Below are 23,874 nucleotides of genomic sequence, written 5' to 3' on the forward strand. Positions count from 1 at the left end.
GTTGTTGTAACGTTATTAATACTAAGATCTACCTTTTGTAACGGTGTAATGAGCACACAGAAGACTCTTGGCATGAAATTATTATTTTGGTCAATATTCATGGAGATTAATGAAACATTAAACTAAAAAAGACATAGAAACTTGTAATTTACATATTCTTAGGTATTAAACTATTACAACTACTCGTATAATATATTTGGACTACGCCTTACTTCACGTACCATAATTCAATCACAAATTTTGTAGACGGATACATTTTATATCCTAGGTCCCTTATCTAAAGAGAGAGTTAATAAAATGTACTTTGATATAATAATAATAATAATAATAATAATAATAATAATAATAATAATAATAATAATAATGCATATAGAGTGTTAGTTGGGAGACCGGAGGGAAAAAGACCTTTAGGAAGGCCGAGACGTAGATGGGAGGATAATATTAAAATAGATTTGAGGGAGGTGGGATATGATGATAGAGACTGGATTAATCTTGCACAGGATAGGGACCGATGGCGGGCTTATGTGAGGGCGGCAATGAACCTTCGGGTTCCTTAAAAGCCATTTGTAAGTAATAATAATAATAATAATAATAATAATAATAATATATTTATTCAATTATTTTTTTAATCTGACAAGATTAAGGCCATAAGGCCTTCGCTTCCATAATAGTTTTTAAATGTTTTACTTGTTTATTTAACGACGCTGTATCAACTACTAGGTAACCACCAGCGTGGTTCAGTCGGTTAATGCGCTTACCTGCCGGTCTGAAATTGCGTTCGGGCGCTGGTTCGATCCCCGCTTGGGCTGATTACCTGGTTGGGTTTTTTCCAAGGTTTTTCCCGATCGTAATGTGAATGCAAGGTAATCTATGGCGAATCCTCGGCCTCATCTCGCCAAATATATCACCTCGCTATCACCAATCTCATCGACGCTAAATAACCTAGTAGTTAATACAGCGTCGTTAAATAACCTAGTAGTTGATACAGCGTCGTTAAATAACCAACTAAAATAAACTACAAGGTTATTTAGCATCGTTGGGATTGTTGATAGTGAGATGGGACGAAGATTCGCAATAGATTATCTGACATTAGCCTTACGGTTGGGGAAAACCTCGGAAGAAACCCAATCAGGTAATCAGCTCAAGCGGGAATTGAGCCCACGTCCGAGTGCAACTACAAATCGGCAGGCGAGCGCCTTAGCCGACTGAGCTACAGTGATAGCTAATAGTAGTAGTAGCAGCAGCAGTAATAGTAATTTAGAAATAGTAATAAAAATAAATAACTAATAAAAATAAGACTAATAAAGTAATAATAATAATAATAATGATAATAATAATAATAATGATAATAATAATAATAATATAATAATAATAATAAGAAGAAGAAGAAGAAGACGACGAAGATTCTATTTATTTACTAATATTTAATATTCTGTACAACAGCCAGAGGCCAATAACAGTTCAACACATGACAATTTCATAACAAAAACATTAACAATTTATAGAAATTACAGTAAAACTACATATGAATAATATTAAGTTTGACAGATTTATTGAGTAATATTATACATACAGATTTTATATTATCATATTTTCTCTAAACTCCAATGCACGAGTCGTCTGACCGTACGTGCTTTGTACCCAAAACAAGTCCTCCTTTGTAGGTTCCCCCCCGCCCCACCTATGATTATATCCAACTACTCTCTAAAAGAACACACATATTAAAGTGAAAATGGCACAATAGGCCTAAAACACATGATATATAATATATCCTAACCTAAAAGACATAAAAGTGTACAGTTGGGTGGATACTATTATCCCTTCCTCAGTTCGCGTCACAAACTTCAACAGCTGAAGTTCTAATCTTTCTCGCCTTCAAGAGGAACAATCCAGTCTTTTGTTCCCATTCTCTATTCCCCAAGAGGTCAAGACATGCATGCGAACTCCTATTCTGACTTAGATTAAAGTAATGACAATTAAAAATAATGATAATTGAAAATGAAAAGATGGAATCATATAAATTAATATAATACCAATGATATGAAACATAACGAGAATAATATTAGAATACATAGGCATATCTAAACTTACTTACTTACAAATGGCTTTTAAGGAACTCGCAGGTTCATTGCCGCCCTCACATAACCCCGCCATCGAGCCCTATCCTGTGCAAGATTAATCCAGTCTCTATCATATCCCACCTCCCTCAAGTCCATTTTAATATTAACCTCCCATCTACGTCTCGGCCACCCCAAAGGTCTTTTTCCCTCCGGCCTCCTAACAAACACTCTATATACATTTCTGGATTCGCTCATGCGTGCTAAATGCCCTGCCCATCTCATTTTTGATGGGTTGGGGACAACTGGCCACAGAAAATTGGCCACAGAGGCAACTCGTCAAATAATTGAAATTCGTATCAAAGACAATTCGCCACATGATTGAAATTCGTATCAAAGACAACTAACCACACATTAAAATTCAAGGCAATACTCAAATTCGCAACAATTTATAATATATTTCTATGGTAGCACAAGACAAATCTAGAAGCTCTAAACTAAATAGGAACTACGGGGGAAGAAATTAGCTTCACAAAATCAGAAAGAGGCTCTGACAAATTAATATATCTTGGCTACATGTACACGAGACTTAGAGAAAATGAGAATGGAGTTGTTTGGCGCTGTGACATGCGTGGCAACAGTCACGTTATCAGAAGATGGAAGCAGTGTCGTCAAAGAACCGTCTGAACACAAGAATCATTCTGCAGACTGGGGAAGGATTAAGGCAAAGGAATGTGTAGAGGACATGAAGGCAAGGGCGGGGACTTCCCGAGAACCAACGTCTGTCATTATTAAAAATGAGTTACAGCGTATTGCAAGCGAAGCCAATGTGAATCTACCGAAGAAACCATCTATTAAAAAACTGCGCGCCGTGCCAGGAAGCTGCACCTACCACCTGAACCGAGGAATATTGACGAACTGAACGTTATAGCCGTACAAGGAGGAAGGTGGTTGTTGCATTTTGAACCGGAGGACAACGTGAAAGTTATATTTGCCACTAATTCACATTTGAATAAATTGTTACGGCGGTGTGGCAAATTGTCTATCTGTGGCAAATTCTCTATCTGTGGCAAATTGTCTATTTGTGGCAAATTGTTTATGTGTGGCGAATTGTCCCTATTACCAATTTTCTGTGGCCAATTGTCCCAGTTACCAATTTTCTGTGGCCAATTGTCCGGAACCGATTTTTGATAGGTCCAAATATCCGTTATCCTTTTAATGAATTATTCCTTTATTCATTAATTTGTTAAATACTTTATTTTTTCATAATTTACTTACTATATCATCGTTCATTCCTTCCTTTTATTTATTAATCCGTTCACTTACATTGATTTCTTCTTCATCTTTGCAGCCTAAGTACGTTCGCGCCTTTTTTCGAAGAGTTAATCGGCATATAAATATTAATCTCCGCTCGCCATTCTCCTAGTGTCCTTTAAGGCGTCTTTTCTTTGGCGGGTATTGTACACACTGTGATAGTATGGAGGGGTTGAAGTCGGCTTATTGCGGTCAGGCTAGAGGGTTTCAATATTTAATGTCTCCGGATCCCTCGGCGACACTGCGGCCTGAAGTGACAGAAGCTACTGAAGGCAGCGGCGAGGTGACGTAACGAAGATGGAAAACAGCGTCGCAACGCCCGGCGTCGTCTCTTTACCAGACGCTGTCCTCAAGGGAGAAAAATAGTGGTTGAGAGAGATAAACATACTATGACAAAAGATGCGTCTACCCTAGAGGGTCGATATATTCTCGCATGATACGAGATTGTATTTGCAGCTAGGCTCGTGTAGCAATTTAATTATTTAGAATTTACATCTCACAGAGGTATTGACGCTCACTTCCTGTTTACCAGAAGCGGAGATCATGTCAATGAGCCTCGCTATTTAATTTACAGAAGCGAACCTTTGAGAATACTTGATGATTTTCCCTTGAACAACATTGAACTTAGGCACGTGGGCTCGTGTCTGCTATGTTAGTACGTTGCTAGACTCTCTCCCCCTTCAAAATTTCTTCTGTTCCTCCTACTACAAAGTATAGATCAAGTACTTGTAAGAGGAGACACAGGCATGTCCAGATTTTGTAAGAAGTACATGTTTATCTATCTATCTATCTATCTATCTATCTATCTATCTATCTATCTATCTATCTATCTATCTATCTATCTATCTATCTATCTATCTATCTATCTATCTATCTATCTATCTATCTATCTATCTATCTATCTATCTATCTATCTATCTATCTATCTATCTATCTATCTATCTATCTATCTATCTATCTATCTATCTATCTATCTATCTATCTATCTATCTATCTATCTATCTATCTATCTATCTATCTATCTATCTATCTATCTATCTATCTATCTATCTATCTATCTATCTATCTATCTATCTATCTATCTATCTATCTATCTATCTATCTATCTATCTATCTATCTATCTATCTATCTATCTATCTATCTATCTATCTATCTATCTATCTATCTATCTATCTATCTATCTATCTATCTATCTATCTATCTATCTATCTATCTATCTATCTATCTATCTATCTATCTATCTATCTATCTATCTATCTATCTATCTATCTATCTATCTATCTATCTATCTATCTATCTATCTATCTATCTATCTATCTATCTATCTATCTATCTATCTATCTATCTATCTATCTATCTATCTATCTATCTATCTATCTATCTATCTATCTATCTATCTATCTATCTATCTATCTATCTATCTATCTATCTATCTATCTATCTATCTATCTATCTATCTATCTATCTATCTATCTATCTATCTATCTATCTATCTATCTATCTATCTATCTATCTATCTATCTATCTATCTATCTATCTATCTATCTATCTATCTATCTATCTATCTATCTATCTATCTATCTATCTATCTATCTATCTATCTATCTATCTATCTATCTATCTATCTATCTATCTATCTATCTATCTATCTATCTATCTATCTATCTATCTATCTATCTATCTATCTATCTATCTATCTATCTATCTATCTATCTATCTATCTATCTATCTATCTATCTATCTATCTATCTATCTATCTATCTATCTATCTATCTATCTATCTATCTATCTATCTATCTATCTATCTATCTATCTATCTATCTATCTATCTATCTATCTATCTATCTATCTATCTATCTATCTATCTATCTATCTATCTATCTATCTATCTATCTATCTATCTATCTATCTATCTATCTATCTATCTATCTATCTATCTATCTATCTATCTATCTATCTATCTATCTATCTATCTATCTATCTATCTATCTATCTATCTATCTATCTATCTATCTATCTATCTATCTATCTATCTATCTATCTATCTATCTATCTATCTATCTATCTATCTATCTATCTATCTATCTATCTATCTATCTATCTATCTATCTATCTATCTATCTATCTATCTATCTATCTATCTATCTATCTATCTATCTATCTATCTATCTATCTATCTATCTATCTATCTATCTATCTATCTATCTATCTATCTATCTATCTATCTATCTATCTATCTATCTATCTATCTATCTATCTATCTATCTATCTATCTATCTATCTATCTATCTATCTATCTATCTATCTATCTATCTATCTATCTATCTATCTATCTATCTATCTATCTATCTATCTATCTATCTATCTATCTATCTATCTATCTATCTATCTATCTATCTATCTATCTATCTATCTATCTATCTATCTATCTATCTATCTATCTATCTATCTATCTATCTATCTATCTATCTATCTATCTATCTATCTATCTATCTATCTATCTATCTATCTATCTATCTATCTATCTATCTATCTATCTATCTATCTATCTATCTATCTATCTATCTATCTATCTATCTATCTATCTATCTATCTATCTATCTATCTATCTATCTATCTATCTATCTATCTATCTATCTATCTATCTATCTATCTATCTATCTATCTATCTATCTATCTATCTATCTATCTATCTATCTATCTATCTATCTATCTATCTATCTATCTATCTATCTATCTATCTATCTATCTATCTATCTATCTATCTATCTATCTATCTATCTATCTATCTATCTATCTATCTATCTATCTATCTATCTATCTATCTATCTATCTATCTATCTATCTATCTATCTATCTATCTATCTATCTATCTATCTATCTATCTATCTATCTATCTATCTATCTATCTATCTATCTATCTATCTATCTATCTATCTATCTATCTATCTATCTATCTATCTATCTATCTATCTATCTATCTATCTATCTATCTATCTATCTATCTATCTATCTATCTATCTATCTATCTAACCTGGTATAGATAAGGCCATCAGGCCTTCTCTTCCCCTCTAGCAGGGGATTACAACTACAATATTAAGAATACAATTACAATTATAATTACAATTAATATTAAATTTACAAATACAATAAAATCAAAGTACTAAAAGATTAACTGATTAATAAAAGCTAGACAGTTTATTGTAAAAGTTAAGAAGAGACAAGCATTTCTTTTATTGATTAAGTAAAAATTAAACCTACTCTACGCAGTAAGAAAATGCTTAATATGTTAGCTTTTGAACGCTACTAAATTCCGACAGTCTCTGATGTCACTGGGTAGGGTATTCCACAAACGCGAGAGCGAGACTGTGTATGATGATGAATACGATGATGTCTTATGTGTTGGTATGGCTAGTATGCGGCTATTTTGCGTGCGTGTGAAGAGATTATGATATGATGGCAGGTAACTGAAACGGGAGGCAAGGTAGGTAGGTGTAGAGGTGTGAAGGACTTGGAAAAGGAGAACAAGATAATGAAAATTTCTACGTTCGTTAAGCCGTAGTCAGTTTAGAGTTTGGAAGGGTGGGGTAATGTGGTCAGCGCGACGGACATCGCAGACGAAGCGAACACAAGAATTATGAACACGTTGTAATTTTTGCGACTGGTTGATATTGAGGTCAGTCTGTAGAAAATCACAATAATCGAAGTGGGGCACTTCTAGTATTATGTGATGTTAATTGTTTTCCTTTTCCAATTCCCCCCATTTTCGTCCTGTCATTTTTTAAACTCTCCTTTTTCCTCAGTTTTATTCTCTTCTTCTTCTTCTTCTTCTTCTTCTTCTTCTTCTTCTTCTTCTCATATTCTTCGAGCACGTATTTAATTCTTTCGAGTTGGGAATATCATTACATCACATTCACCATGACTATCATCATTCCATCTTCCACTAATTTAGACAGCGAAAATGCGATTTTTAAAACGAATGTCAGGATATAGGCTACCTTAAAGGGGGAGGTACACCATTGGCCTGAAAATATGTAATGCAATTCATTACTATAAAACTAAATGAACAAAACTTTTCATGATTAATATGTACATACATAAAGCTTATAAAATAATATTCAGAATATTAAAATAGGCAATAATTACCTAGAAAATAATATCAATTTCACGTATTTTTTTTACAACAGTAAAGCATTTACATAATAAAATATGCAGTAAATTAAATATCTACATGATTCTTTTACTGCAATGTTTCAAATACCTACATCAATAACATATTCTAGGATCTTTCAGGCCTACATATTCCTTCAAGAATTCTTTTTCTTAATCGTACCTTCAGTATAAAAATTTCTAAAATGATTGATTAAGAAAAAAATATATATTTCCTGAAGGAATTGATTATGTTGTTGACGCAAGTCTTTAAAACATTCCGGTAAAAAAATTATGCAGATATTTAATTAATTAATATACAGCTGTGAGCAGTATGGGATAAAGATAAACGCAAACAAGACGAAAACCATGGTTGTCGGCAGAAAAATAAAGAATGTAAAATTGCAAATACTAAATAAGGCTGTAGAGCAAGTGAACAGCTTCAAATGCTTGGGGTATACTGTAAGCCAGGGGTCACCAACGCAGAGCACCCTGGTGCTAGCGTCTCTTATCCGCAGAGAACACAGTGCACCATGGTGCACTCGTAGCTGCTAGTGGGTATGCTCTCTACTTCTTCCTGCTGCACGACGGTGCACACGGGACGGCACCGCTTACCCATTACACATTTCAGCGAGTGCTGACGACCACTACTGTAAGCAGTAACATGAGGTGCAGCCAGGAAGCTTTCAGTAGAAAAAGGAATACAATATATTCTGCGGACCGCTGGAAAAAGAACTGAGGAAGAGACTAGTGAAGTGCTTTGTGTAAACTGTGGTATTGAATGGGGCAGAAGCATGAACGAAGTGAAGAGAAGTGAATAGAAGCATTTGAAATGTGGATATGGAGAAGAATGGAGCATGTGAAATGGACAGACAGAATAAGAAACGAAGCTGTGTTGGAAGGAGTGGGTGATGAAAGAATGATACTGAAAATGATCAGAAAGAGAAAAAGGAATTGGTTAGGTCACTGACTGAGAATAAACTGTCTACTGAAGGATCCATTGGAAGGAATGGTGAACCGAAGAAGAGTTCGGTGCAAAGGAAGATATCAGATGATAGACGTTATTAAGATATTTCTACCAGGTTCAATAAATAAATGAATACTACTTCTACTATCACCACCACCACCACTTTAATCCCATTAAACCCTTATTAATTAACAATCTCCGTCTACCTAAACGCTCATAAGAAATATTAGCCAAACAAAATAAACCAGAAGAATCACCACCACCACCACCACCACCACCACCACCACCACCACCACCACCACCAACACCACCACCACGTCTTTATACTCCACAGATTCTTCCTGGGACGGACCAAAGTTGGGTTTTTCCGAGATTTTCCACAACTGTAAGACGAATGTTAGATAACCACATGGCGAGTGCTCCGTTCACTTGTCAAATACCACCTCGCAATCATAAATTCAATCGACGCCAAATAACTTAGTAGTTGATGAAATATATTTAATAACTGACGAAAGAATATAAAAAAATTCGCAAAATATTAATAAAGATCCTAATGTGAAATTTATATTACACATATTTATAATAATTTCTTAAACGGGCAGTTGCTATCTGAGGAAACGGATATAACACAAGTGAACGAGCTGTGTTGTGAAATTATAAACTTGAATCGAAATTAATTACCATTTCTGCAGACAGCTGACACTTATTGCTTGTTTCTTGGTTAAATAAGATGTATGGCGGCCATATACAAACAAAAACGAAGGCGTGGTTACTAATTACCCTAAGCAGTGTTTCAGTGCATTTGTAAGTAATATTGCTGCTTCGTCCGAGAGATATCCTTGAATACCCCGCTGCATTAGACAAAGGAGCGGGATTCTAGTACTGCGCTGCGAGAACAAATCCCGGCGTATATTTGGTGGTGCTAGTAATTTCGGCCCTAGCTCCTGTTGCTGATTTGTACAACAGTCCAACGCGTTTACAAAAGAGAATTCACATTTGTCTTCGTCAACCTGCCTGACGTCACAGGATTGTCTTTTTTTTTTTTCATCCGTAAACCTCTCACTCTTTCATGAATTGTCCCTGGGGACATTAACACGATTCGTCTTTTTGTTGTTTTCACCCCACGTTTTTAGGAATTAGTGCGATACGATTGTACAGTCTGATTGAATTAAATTGTACATAATTTATCGACTGCAGTGCTCATAAAACTTATTCTGTATTCTTAAAGTGCATAGTGATTTCATCACTTGCAAACATAGGGGAGAGTCGGGTAGTATCGGACAGTGAGTTTCTTTCATCTACCACACGATGATAGTACCTGATTGGCATGGTTACGTTTCTGTGATGTCGCATGTCAGGTACTACCATATGGTGGTAGATGAAAGAAACGCACTGTCCGATATTACCCGATGTCCGATACTACCGGACTCTCCCCTAAGTACCTGAATTTATTACAAAAGTTACATCGTACACAATACATTTTTCTGTCCTGTATTGTATTTATTATTCTATTGTTAGTTCTATCGAGTATCAAAGAGCATTGTTAGGTGGTCAAATGGAGAACATCTAATTAACGTCTAAAACTTATACTGAGTGTTCATTTCAAAGTGTGTCATGACGTCACTGTTGTGAGTCAGCGGTTTGAAGCGAGTTTCAACTTTTATGTCAGAGAAGTTGCCTATTATTCAAGGTGTTCAATCTGAACTTGAGAACGTGTACGGTATAACTTGAACGTCGTAGCAACAGATGGCGGTCTGTACGGTCTGTGTGCTACCATTACCTCTTTCGAACTGTGTTTTGCGCGGGCAAGTCGTACGTAGGGTATTTGTTATCATCGGTTGCTTACGGCAACATTCCACAATACAAATCAAATGCTGCGTGTCCATGTTGACCGTCTAAGTTAATGTCAACAAATACATAAGTAATCGTCTTAACCCTCTCCCCATATCCCGACAATAAGAAAAAAACTCACCACAGTAGGTGTTTCCAAACAGTTCACATTCCTGCCACTACCGGCGTTACCGTACGTCGATAAGTACTCTTCAGAATGAACGCCGTACTTGCTAGGCAACTTCTCTGGCACATAGGTAATACGACTCTGTGGAAGTGTAGGAAGATTGAATTCTCTAGGCTCATCAACTAGCCACATGACGGCATACAGCGAGTCATGACACACTTTGAACTGAACACGCAGGATTTATAGTTTTTTTTGCCTATTTTTCCCTTACTTCTAAACTAATAATTTCAGATAATTTTCTGAATCATGGTCATAAGAGTCATATATGTAAATTCAGATGAACATAAATAAAACCTAAATTGAACCTTAAGAACTTAAAAAACCTAATATTTTAGGAGAAAAATTCGCTCCGGCGCCGGGGATCAAACCCGGATCCTTGGTTCTACGTACCAAGCGCTCTGACCACTGAGCTACGCCGAATTCAATCCACAACACCGGATCGAACTTTCCTCCTTCAATGTGGCTTGACTCCAAGTTAGGCATATACAGTATATGTTGATGTGTATCCAATGTCAACTGCCATTATATATGCCTAACTTGAAGTCAGGCCACAAAGGAAAACATCGAAAGAGGAAAGTTCGATCCGGTGTTGTGGATTGAATTCGGCGTAGCTCAGTGGTCAGAGTGCTTGGTACGTAGAACCAAGAACCCGGGTTCGATCCCCGGCGCCGGAGCGAATTTTTCTTCTCAAATATTAAGTGTCAATATTACAGATAAATTCTGTAGGAAAAATTAATATATATATATATATATATATATATATATATATATATATTAAAAATCTAACTAGAACCTGTAATTAATCACGTAAAACATTATCAGAACAAATGGATAAATCATCTGCATCGCATGCATAGAGATAGAATCCCAAAAGTCATGCTCCACTATCGTCCAAACGGGAACAGATCTCTCGGTCGTCTAAAGAAGCGCTGGATTGAAAATTCAACTGTGAGATCGTAACAGGCCATTTGGCCTAATACTTGAAGGGAAGAAGAAGAAGAAGAGCAAGAAGAAGAAGAAAAAGAAAAACCTAATTCGTAATTACTATGTATTTTTCTATATTTACTGCCTGTTATGTAAAGTTATTTATACAGGGACATGATTTTATTTTTACTAACATTTTTAATATTAACCTGGATATACCTTTAGAGAACCGGAAAACCCGTTCGCTACCCTCTTCCACAACTGGAGTTCGATGATACTGGCGTAAAACACAAACAAATCACTTTACTAGGTATAGGAGGGAAGAAAAGTACTTCATCCATTTATGTAAACTAGGAAATATCTCGATTTTGAGTTCGATAATTTTCATTAGGATTTTTATTTAATCAAAATGCAGTACTGTATTAAGAATAAGTATTTTTACTCACGAACTGAGCTATCCATGCGAACGTATTCATTATGCAGTGTATATTATACTGTTTACAGCACATTAGCGTACCTACAATATAGAGAATGAAGTGAAATTGAAAAATAATCATAATATGGATATTTAAACACATTTTTGAAGATGGTAGCCATTCATTTCGATAGCCTACAGGCTTCAGTTCTTTTGTGCATATTATCGCACTATAGGCTATTGCATCTAATTCCAATTACCAGTTTCGTTCTTCGTACTAGTAACTCATGTTGAAATAATTCTGTACCCACTCTATAAAAGAGTACCTTATGTAATGTAAATTCAATCTTCACTTCTGCCCGACTCGCATAGATAAAATTACTCAGACATGTTATCTACTGTCCGTCCAAGTGGTTATTCCGTAGGATCGTAGAAAGGAGGGAAATCACGTGACAGTTAATTACTTAACGAGGCCCTTTTATTTAAGTTATTTTAAACAGTTGTGTAATATTACGTAAACGTCCAATTCCTAACAGAAATTAATGTTTTCCGAAAAGAGCTAAGACAGCCCTGCTTTTACAGAGGGCCGTGCAGAAGCAGGTGAGGGAAATCGGGATGCGACGTAGGCAAACGAAAATATGATTCAATATTAAAAGTTCTTTCGTCACTGGAAAACGCGAACATATTTCTGGAACGTACTATACTCAGTAACTCAGTGCTGTTTACTATAAGCGGCCTTGATTCTGTCTGGAAAACAGTTGAAACTTCATTAGTAGAGGGGTGGGAGTGAAGTACATTCAAAAACTCAGGTACAATAAAAATTGAAGTAAAAATAAAATGATGTCCCTGTACATTTCAATTCAACTTATAATTTTTATCCTCTTCTGCACTAGAGAAAGCAACCCAATCTGCATTTTCCCGGTCGGGGCAAGTTACCTGGTAGAAGTTATTCCGGGGTTTTCCCTCAGCCCGATATGACAAATGCTGGGTAACTTCCGGTGCTGAACCCCGGACTCATTTCACCGACATTATCACATTCATCAAATTCAGACGCTAAATAACCTAAGATGTTGATAAAGCATCTTAAAATAACCTAACAAAAAAAAACTAACTTTTCCTGCATAAAATTATTCATGTAGTGAATCCTCCGATCACAAAGCTGTAGAACTGTATTTTGAGATGTGTAACATCTCTCCTAGCTTTTACTCGCATTTATTAAAGCAAAGAGGAAGATCTTACTGCACATAATAGGGACCTGACATCAGATCAGATAGTAAGAGTTCGAGAAAATGAAAGATATGAAAGCGACTACGTAAATGTTATTCTCCCATTTTGTGCATGTTCATTTTATTCCATTGTATTTTCTTTGTTCCAAAACCTCTTTGTAATAATTTTAAGTAGAGAACAGTATTTGAGGGAAGAAAATGTGGGTTTTCTTAATAAAATTACCTGTAAAAGAACAATTTTTGTGTCTTTTATTACATTGTCTACGAACAATGGTAGCATTCTTTAGTCATAACAAGTTGTGCTTTTCATTATTTCAAGCTGAGGAGAGAGAATCCTTTTGTCTGTTGGTAAAGCTTGCGTGAAACTGGGAAGGGTTTATGGACAGCGAGCAGGAACTGTCCACGAGATTTCATAATTCAACCCTTCTAATTAGAAGCTTTAATAAGCGAGGGATGTCTATGGTTAGAAGCAATATTTACATATATCATTGATTCCTGTAAACTTTAGAAACAAGAGGTATCAAGTTTGTAACTCTGTAATTATCTACCTGATTATTAGTATTATCAGTCTCTTATAATGAAGCGGTATCAGCCAGTTTAATTAAGATATACGATATTCTGCTATGTTGAAATTGTGTATTGAGTACAGTTAATGTGGATTGTTTTCAGCGAGTATATAAAGGCACCCGATCGATATGAAATTTCACTTGTGTCAGGTTTGCTTACCCCAGTGTCAAATTAATTATAACGGTTTAAGGATGCGTTTGATGTTTAAATGATCCAGTCACCTATAATATTGCAGCACATTCTATAAAAACACAAAATAGCTAATTAATTGGAAACTAATCACAGGATTTGTGTAGACAGCGACGTTAAAGTTTTATTTATACAATGGAATTGACTCTTCATTTTTATATGTAAACAATAAAAGAAGGTACCCATTATACAGGTATATAGAGTATCGGAATAAATGTACAGTAATGGCAAAAAAATCCGGGCCGACCCTTGTAGCTGATTTCAAAGCCTTGTTCACTCCAGGGCACGATAGACTGATAACTGAGACTTTCGTGGTTCGAATCCTGCCTGGGAAGGAATTTTTTTTTTTTTTTTTTTTTTTTTTGTTCGTTATTCAAATTTATTCCCAATACTTTTCAGTTGCAGCGATATTTTACTGTTTAATTAACGTATTATTCCCAAAACGAAATAGTGATACAACAAATAATAAAATCTGCTATAATATGTAATTATATTTCTTTCTTTCGAAAATGTAAGAATTCACAATCCCTTATATAGTCTACGGCTGCCATAGGATGTGTTTTTCTCCTGTTTTAATAATTGGGCAAGGAAATTTGGGCTAAATATCAATCCAGATAAAACCGAAGCCATTCTCTTGTGGCAGAAAAGGCTTTTATCCTCCATTAATATGAACACCCTTCAGCCTGTCTCTCTCAACAACAAAATAATTCCTTTCAGTGCTACTGTAAAAAATCTATTTCGACTCTAATATGAACTGGAATACGCAAATCAGATATATCTGTAGAAAAGTTTTCTCTATCATGCATTCTTTGAAACGCCTGAAAAATTTCCTTCGTACTAAACTCAAACAAATTCTAGTACAGACTCTTGTAATGCCTCACTTTGACTACTGTGATGTTTTATAACGCGACCTAAGTGCTGAACTTTCTCAAAAACTTCAACGTGTACATAATGTCTGCGTCCGATTTATTTTCAATATCCGCCGACATGATCATATATCGGAATATTTTCTACGACTCTCCTGGCTCCGCTTGCAAGATCGACGTTTAGTACATTCTCTTTGCCTGCTATATCGAATTATACATGATTCCACACCCAAGTACCTTGCCTCTCGGTTTACTCTCCTAGCTTCACATCATAATCGAAATACACGTTCACATCACAATCTGTTGCTATCAATACGTCATCAGACATCTCTGTACTCAAGTTCTTTCTCAATAGCCATGGCCCGCTCATGGAATTCGCTGCCGCTCGAAATCAGGGGTAGTCTTCGTCCTCAGTTGTTTAAAATTAGGTTGTTTAGAAATATTTTAAATGCAAAGAATTAGTTTCTAGGTATAATTCTTTTATTATTATTATTACTATTATTATTATCATTATTATTATTATTATTTTACACAGTCATTACTTTATTTTTCCATTAACATTTATATCTAGGTCATTGTCATTGTCTTAATGTAACGCGTGCTGTGCCGATCATACTAATTCTACTATTCCTTTAGTTGTGAGATTATATTCATATGTATTAATTATTATTTTTTGGTTAATACTGTATACTAGAATGTATTTTTCTGATTTGATTATATATTCAGTCTCTTTTTTTATTATATATTTTTATTATTGTTATTTTAAAGTTAATACTGATTGTGTATATGTATTCAATCTCTCTTTTTTACTTAATTATGTTTATGCTCGACCATGCCGAAATGTAGTAATTATACACCTGGTAGCAGTCCTTTAATGCATGTCATTAAAGTACACCTACTCATGAAAGTACAGGTGTTTTCAGCCAATGACAACTCAGCTTACAGGTGTTCAGCCAATGACATGTCAGCTTTGTACCGTTATAAAACCGCAAGTATCGATTATTCTCGGATATGCAATCGAAAGAGAATTAGCGAAAAGTCACGGAGGCTGGAAATCCAATACTGTCGCAGAAGGTTATGTTCTTTTACTATAATAATTAGCGTTAATTGTAAATAATATTCAAATAAATTCAATTTGTCATCTCGTTTTTCAATGTCGAATACAATAATCAAGGTTATACCAAGTTTAACGGGATTACATCAAGGTTAATGACATTATTGTTCCTCGGAAAAAATCAATACTTTCGCGTCTGCGCACATCTCACAATTCACAACGTAGAACAAGGTCTCTTGCGATCTTGTCAGATACAAATGAAATGTATACATCTGAATAATTTCAAGTTAGAAATGTGGTCGAGCATAAAAAGTCGTATGAAACTCGCCTATAATGGTAATTAAGAAGCTCGTATGAAAATTATGAAACTCGCTTGCGCTCGTTTCATAAACATCCATACTCGCTTCTTAATTACTATCATTATAGGCTCGTTGCATAATGTACTATTATTATTATTTTTAAGTTAATATTTGTATACCGGTTTGTATTTTTCTGTATGTCATTTGATCCTGGTTGAGTGGAAGAGAAGGCCTGATGGCCTTAACTCTGCCAGGGAAAATAAAACTATTATTACTGAAAAATTGTATATTTTGCACATAGGAGCTATTGCAGGAATAACGACGAAATGCATGAATTTTCTAACCTTGGTCATAACGAGGTTTGAAATTGATTATTGCTCACTAGAAGATAATCAATAGATAGGCCTATGTGATTCCCACAAAATAAGAATGCATTTGTTCAGTTATCGGACAACTTGTCCTCGAGGGGGAAATTTCACGCCCTCCGTCTTCCATCATATTAGGCAGTTAGGTCAGGCTCCAATCACCTAGGTGATTCGCTTTGCCAATTTCACCCCTCCCCAGTCTCTCAGGAGCAGGAGCCATCCATCTATCAGTCTATCAGCCGATCCATCAATCACACATTTGCGGTCTCTGCAAACAGCCAGAGTCAGATCAACAGGTTATTCAACACAGTTATCCAAAGCAGATTAGCTAGTTTCCCTGTAGTAGTTGTACTAATCTGAACCAGGTGATAGGCAATTTTCCGCTTCCAGAGTTTCATAACCTTTGGTAAGTGGAAAGTAATCTCGTTTTGTGATGATGCTAATTTTTTTGCGTCCCCTCTCTCCGCCCTGTTATCTACTGAATGATTTTGTGGGACATGTATCTAAACTTAACGAATTGTTATTTCGAACAGGGGTGTGAGTTTGGAAAGGGAGAGAGAAGATGGACTTCAATAGTGTCATGTCCACCATCTCTCCCCCCACTGTATAAACTACCCCTCTGCTGCAGTTTTGTCTCTCCGCGTCCAAATCAACCGCATGGAAATAATTCGAGTTTGAAATTGGACACTATAGATGATCTCCTATTTTCCATCTGAAATATGCAGCTTTAGCACAATCGCTTGTTTCTGCCCTCTGTTTTCTGTTTCATTTGTGCAACACAGGGTTCGTGATAAAATAGCCAATTTTAATAAATTGAATTTAGAATCTATAACATTTCATCGTCTGTGGTCTAGTAGTAACCGTCGTCGTGATTTCATCTGAATATTCGGGGATTCAAACCTGGTTTAGTTAATGAATACTTAATGCGATGTTACTTAAAGACAATCATCGGTCGGTAAACGGGGCCGAATTCATAGAAGGTCAAAATTGTCTGTATTATTCCAAAGATTGTAATTAATATTAAGGTAGAATTATCTACATTAATAATGTCAGACAAATCAGTGAGAAATTAAAAATTAACATTGATGGAAATAGAATGAACAGCTTTTTTGTTAGCATTATAATACATACATACATACATACATACATACATACATACATACATACATACATACATACATACATACATACATACATACATACATACATACATACATACATACATACATACATACATACATACATACATACATACATACATACATACATACATACATACGATCCCACTTAACGGCCAAATAACAGCCATCCTATCCGGTCACGGTAAGACTAGGGATTACTATTACAGATTCAAAATTGCTGAAAGTGCAACGTGCAAGTGCGGTCAACAAGAACAGACAGTGGATCATTTGATATATGAGTGTTCCTTACTCAAAAGTGAAAGGGATGCATTGAAACTAAACACTAGACTAAAAGGAGGTCAGTGGCCGATAAGTAACTGTGATCTCGTCAAGGTCTACTTGAAATAATTTATTACATTTGTTACCAGAATCGACTTTGAAAAACTTTAAGGCAAAATGACAATATTGGTTCTTATTATAACTAGAGGAATTGTAATGATAATTGTAATCCAAATAGTTAATTCGTAATCCTAATTCAAATTGTAATTGAAAGAGTTTAAAGTAGTTAAAGAATTTGATGTAGTGTTACTATGTAACGGAGCATACAGTATAATTTAAAAAATACATACATACATACATACATACATACATACATACATACATACATACATACATACATACATACATACATACATACATACATACTGTACTCCAACCACGAGAAAGTCTCCAGGGAGTGAAGAGAAGCGGGATAATGCTGTGAATGAATGTTGATGTCATAAGGTGTCATAAGGTCACACACGTGGGTACTCTTATCTCTATTGGCTAGCTCTCACAGCACAAACCATAACATTGATACAGACATATTGATACTACCCTAGTTACAAAATTAGATCACAGTTAATCTCCTGGTCTTTTAATCTCTTCATACAGGAAATAACATATGCAGGAGAGCGCATGGTTTTTAAACTGGCGTTATAACGGTAATATTATTTATCTACTTCGTTCCAATAGATGACGCAATAGTAAGCACATTCCTTTCACGGTTGATCTCCTGGTTGGAGAACAGTACATACATACATACATACATACATACATACATACATACATACATACATACATACATACATACAGCCACCGGCGTAGCTCAGTCGGCTAAGGCGCTTGCCTGCCGATCCGGAGTTGTGATCGGGCGCGGGTTCGATTCCCGCTTGGGCTGATTACCTGGTTGGGTTTTTTCTGAGGTTTTCCCCAACCATAAGGCAAATGTCAGGTAATCTATGGCGAATCCTCGGCCTCATCTCGCCAAGTATCATCTCGCTATCACCAATCCTATCAACGTTAAATAACCTCGTAGTTGATACAGCGTCGTTAAATAACCAAGTAAAATAAAAAAATAAAATACATACATACATGCATATATACATACATACTGTACATACAGCTCGATTCAGCGTTAATGGCCCCTGTCCTTGGTTGACTAGTGAGCGAGCAGTGTGTTGCGTCATAACGAAGAGGAAAGAGGAAGAATGAAAATAATATCTGTGCTGGAAGCTGAGGGACACTCATGTCAAGAAAATATGTCATCATTACATTGTTTAGTCAACAGACGTAGTGGCTATTCTAGTAACAGGACGTGTGGAAGAATATTGTGTCTTAAGGAGTGTACCGCGACATGATAAGAAGGAAGTGTTAGGTGTTATGACTGCGCAGCCTGACCTGTGTGACCCAGCCCGCCACTAGTGATGAGTAACTCGCTCTTCGTCTACTTACTTTTTGCAGGGGCCAAAATCCCTGAATCAAGCTACATACATGCATACATATATACATACATACATACATACATACATACATACATACATACATACATACATACAGTCCACACCTGTAGAGTAACGGTTAGCGCGCCTGGCCGCGAAATCAGGTGGCCAAGTTCGATTCCCGGTCGGGCCAAGTTACTTGATTGGGGTTTTTTTAGGGAATTTCCTCAACCCAATATGAGCAAATGCTGGGTAACTTTCGGTGCTGGACCCCGAACCCCGGTTGGATGATTGTTCACCTATGTTGAGGTATGTAGACGTGAGGCCAGCAGCCGATCTTGACCCTCCATGGGCTGTCACGCCACGGATTATTAAATGTAACTGTGAGCAGAATAATAAAGAGTGAGAAGATGGTTGATTGAGAGAGGGGAGGGGAGAGAAGCGATGGAGCAACTTAACCATCTTGAAAAATAAGAAATCCCACACTATGAAGACGATTATTATTATTATTATTATTATTATTATTATTATTATTATTATTATTATTTTATTTTATCAAGTATTAATACGTATTGATAATTAATTTGTTTGTTTGTTTGTTTAGTTTATTATTTATTTATTTATTTATTTAATATTTTACTCATTTACTTAATTTTCTTTTATTTATTTATGTAATTACTTATTTACTTAATAATTTAGTTATTACTTCATTATTAAGTTATCAGTTTCATTTTTTTAAACATTTATTTATTTATTTATTTATTTATTTATTTATTTATTTATTTATTTATTTATTTATTTATTTATTTATTTATTTAAATTCAAATATACAGAATAAAGAAATATAATTACAAAACAAACAAAGAGAAATACAAATAAAATAATACAAGCAATATGAAAAGAAGATACAGTAGTACTAACAAAATTTTAGACCGAATGAGCAGCGCTCGTGCTCGGTCGCAGTTCAGATATAATATTAAAATAAAAAATAATAATAATATAAATAAATAAGTAAAATAAAATAGGAACTAAAATATAATCACAGCGGCAATGGAATTATATAATATAATATTAACACTAGAGAAGAATAATATCGCACGTGAAAAGTAGGCCTAATATATTTTTCAAAATTATAGAATACAAATATAATATAGGTTGATGAATTCATACACATAGGCTATAAATTTATTTAATCAAATTGAAGATATTAACACGTTTCTAATTTTCTTGTTATATGTTAGTGGGTTACATGTTAGAAGTTCTGGGTGTAATTTAGTTAAAGCATTGTACAACCGAGGGCCAAAATTTATGCTATGCTTTAGACCAGCAGATGTGAGACATTTAGGTTCTACTAATGTTGAATTAATATTTCGTCTTGTGTCATAATTGTGTGTCTGTAATACAAACTTATTACGATTTTTATGATAAAATTTTAACAGCGTATACTTATAAATTTGTTCAATATTAAATATATTAAATTCAGAATAAATTAATTTAGTTGGATAATCGAAACGTTTCTTCAAACAAATTTTAATTATTCGTTTTTGTAGTAAATTTAACGGACTAAGATCAATTAGTTATTTGTCATCATCATTATCTCCTTCAAAGCTTCTTCCAGCGGTCATCAGCACAGTGCACTCTCGGGCTAGCGTCTCTTACTCCTTTGTTTAACTAGTCTTAATATGGAAACCAATAAAGATTTTGAATAGTAACCATTTCAATACTAATTTACATTCTTTCTAAACATTTCTCTCGCTTTGACTGCCATCAAAAGTGAAAAATTAAAAAAAAGTTTGCCGCTTATCAACTTTTGAGGATGTCAATGTTCGTTTTGAACAGGCCACTTCGGAGTTAGTATTTTTTATCTCAATTTCCAAAAGAGATTTTGACTTCGAATATTTTCTGTGCTTTCCTTAGACATTTATCTATGAATCCTAAAAATTACAGCGCGATTTATTGATTGATTATCATAGAAGCTACGACATGGCAATTTTTAACGTTGCAGTTGATACCGTCCTCGTCGACAGCTACAGTAGGTTACTGATCGCCCGCATCAGCTACGAGTGACTACTTTTTCCCTTCCCTTGCACCACGGTGCATTTTCCGATACACTCCTTACTCTTCCTCTTCGATTATATTCCATGGCTGCGCTAGTAATACGTGTAGTTAGCATTCGATGTATGTGTTATTTCCAGTGCCTTTGTTTAGTTCTAATTCTTACTGTTATACTTTGTATATTTAGTTCCTTTCTTATATCTTCATTCCTCTTTCCATATAATAAAATATAACCAGCTACGCACTATCTATAAAACTTCATTTCTCCTCCTTCGATTCTTCTTTCGTAATCTTTGGTTAGAGTCCAGCATTCGCAACTCTACTGTAGTGGTAAAAAAAAAAACGGACCGACCCTTGTAGCTGATTTCAGAGCCACGTTCACAGTGACAGCACGAGAGACTGGTAACTAAGACTTTCGTGATTCGAATGCTGCTTGGGAAGGAAACTTTTTTTGTTCTTTATTCAAATTTATTCCCAATATTACTTTTCGATTGCAGCGATATTTTACTACTTAATTAACTTATTATTCACAGAACATGAATTTTAACACATTATTTTCTAATGGTTTTCGAAATGGGCTACGTCAGCACTCGAAACTACAACAATTTCAATAGATTACTCGCTATCTTGTGAATGCGGGCGTGGCATGCGCAGTGGCTCATTTCGGGGACTTTGATTATTCCGTCGGTCCGGTTTTTCTTGCCACTACTGTACATGAAAGCAGAGATTGTCATGGCTTTATAAAACTTCAGTAAAGTTTCCTTTTATCTTTTGTTTATTTTTACATATACTATATTTACATATTTACTTAGTTATTATATTGAATTAAGGGAGAGTCGGGTAGTATCGGACATCGGGTAATATCGGACAGTGAGTTTCTTTCATCTACCACACGATAATAGTACCTGATTGACATGGTTACGTTTCTGTGATGTCGCATAGAGAAACGTAACCATGTCATTCAGGTACTACCATATGGTGGTAGATGAAAGAAACGCACTGTCCGATACTACCCGGCTCTCCCCTAATATTTTATTTTTTTATTTACTTTTGTTTATATATTTCTTTATTTCATTTTTTTTATAATGTTTTACTTGTTTATTAATTTTTTTACTCAATTATTAATTTATTTTACATGTTCTTTTAATGTTTTACTTATTTATCCCATTTTTATTTCTTTATTTAATTTTTATTTGATCAATGAATTAATTTTGTATTTATTAATTTAATTATTTACTTATTAATTCAATTATTTACTTATTTGTTTGTTTATTTTTCATTTATTTATTTATCTATTTATTTATTTATTTATTTATTTATTTATTTATTTATTTATTTATACAAAACAATAAATATGGGGAGAGGTTTTAATTATGTTGATTATGAATGTGTCTGAGTTGAAAATAAGACAAGTTTTTAATTATTTCTACTCTTCTGACGGGCATGTGTTAACATTTTAAATTCATAGTAACGAATCCCATGCACAGTGTGTGTTTATTCTTGTACGACCGTATTAAAGGTTCCCCCGTTTTGCTCTTGTTTGTGGCAGGTTTCATCGGATGGCAACATCACACAGTCAACTCTAACATTTACTCCTACGCTGGCTGATAATGGGAAGACCTTAACATGTAGAGCTGTTAACAAGCTCATAGATGCTGCAGTGGAAGAGGATTCCTGGAAACTCAACGTTTTTTGTGAGTATTGTTGCATAAGTTTGATGAAAATGTCAAGCTGTCATTAGAGCTATAAAAGGCCACAAATATTTGGGGTAATCCTATTATGTGAATTGTGAATCTGTTTTGTCTTGCGCTTGTAGATGGCAACTAACTGCCTTCAAATAATTATGTTTTGTGTTTGCCTCGTTTTACTGTACAGTATCATGATTCTCTTTATATATGTTTTCTACGATAGTGTGTAAAGTTGCATTTTACGAACTGTTATCAGCGCGTAAAGTAAGCCTTTAAAACACAAGTGCGTAAAAAAATAAATAATCACTAGGCTAGGATTTTGATGAAAATGCATCTCTTTTCTAGTAAGCCAGAAACATAGCTGCTTTAGTATTTATATGTTGTGTGGTAAACTGACAGTCTTACTAATAAAAACTCTATATACAGACGTTTAACTGTCTTATACTTATACAATGAGTAGCTCGTTTATAAGTCTTGTGTAAATTCCTTACTAATAATCACTACATACGTCGTGTATAACAGTATGACTGTTACACAGCTATGTCATAGTTTCGTCATTACTTCGTTACGAAAGTTAATAGAATATCTGAGGTTCTCTATTGCATCCGGTAGAGCGCTGTAGTGTGGCGTGTTAAATATCGATAGTACAACTGGCTCTAATCGATTACCACACTACATTTTGGTCAAAGAGTACAAGCTACAGCAATATTATTCTAATAATTCTATGATCTTTGGTTTGTTCTTCTGTGGTTACAAGGTAACCATCGTCATAAAATGACAGTCGATACGAACAGCTGTTAGAGGGCGGCCATTTTTTCGCTATATACAACACTTAAACAA

General features: G+C 34.7%; 1 protein-coding gene and 1 non-coding gene across 2 annotated transcripts in view; both read left to right on the forward strand.

The window, feature by feature from the left end:
• LOC138700581 (nephrin-like) overlaps positions 1 to 23,874 on the forward strand; it is a 1,373,770-nt gene that overhangs the window by 1,186,079 nt on the left and 163,817 nt on the right. Inside the window, exon 7 of the mRNA XM_069827162.1 lies at positions 22,896 to 23,040. Coding sequence (XP_069683263.1) covers positions 22,896 to 23,040 — 145 coding nt within the window. The remainder of the gene's footprint in view (positions 1 to 22,895; positions 23,041 to 23,874) is intronic.
• TRNAT-CGU (transfer RNA threonine (anticodon CGU)) lies at positions 11,107 to 11,179 on the forward strand. Its single transcript has one exon. It is a non-coding gene; the product is annotated as a tRNA-Thr (tRNA).

Source organism: Periplaneta americana, chromosome 5 (assembly GCF_040183065.1).
Source record: "Periplaneta americana isolate PAMFEO1 chromosome 5, P.americana_PAMFEO1_priV1, whole genome shotgun sequence".
In the NCBI taxonomy this organism is placed as follows: Eukaryota; Metazoa; Arthropoda; class Insecta; order Blattodea; family Blattidae; genus Periplaneta; species Periplaneta americana.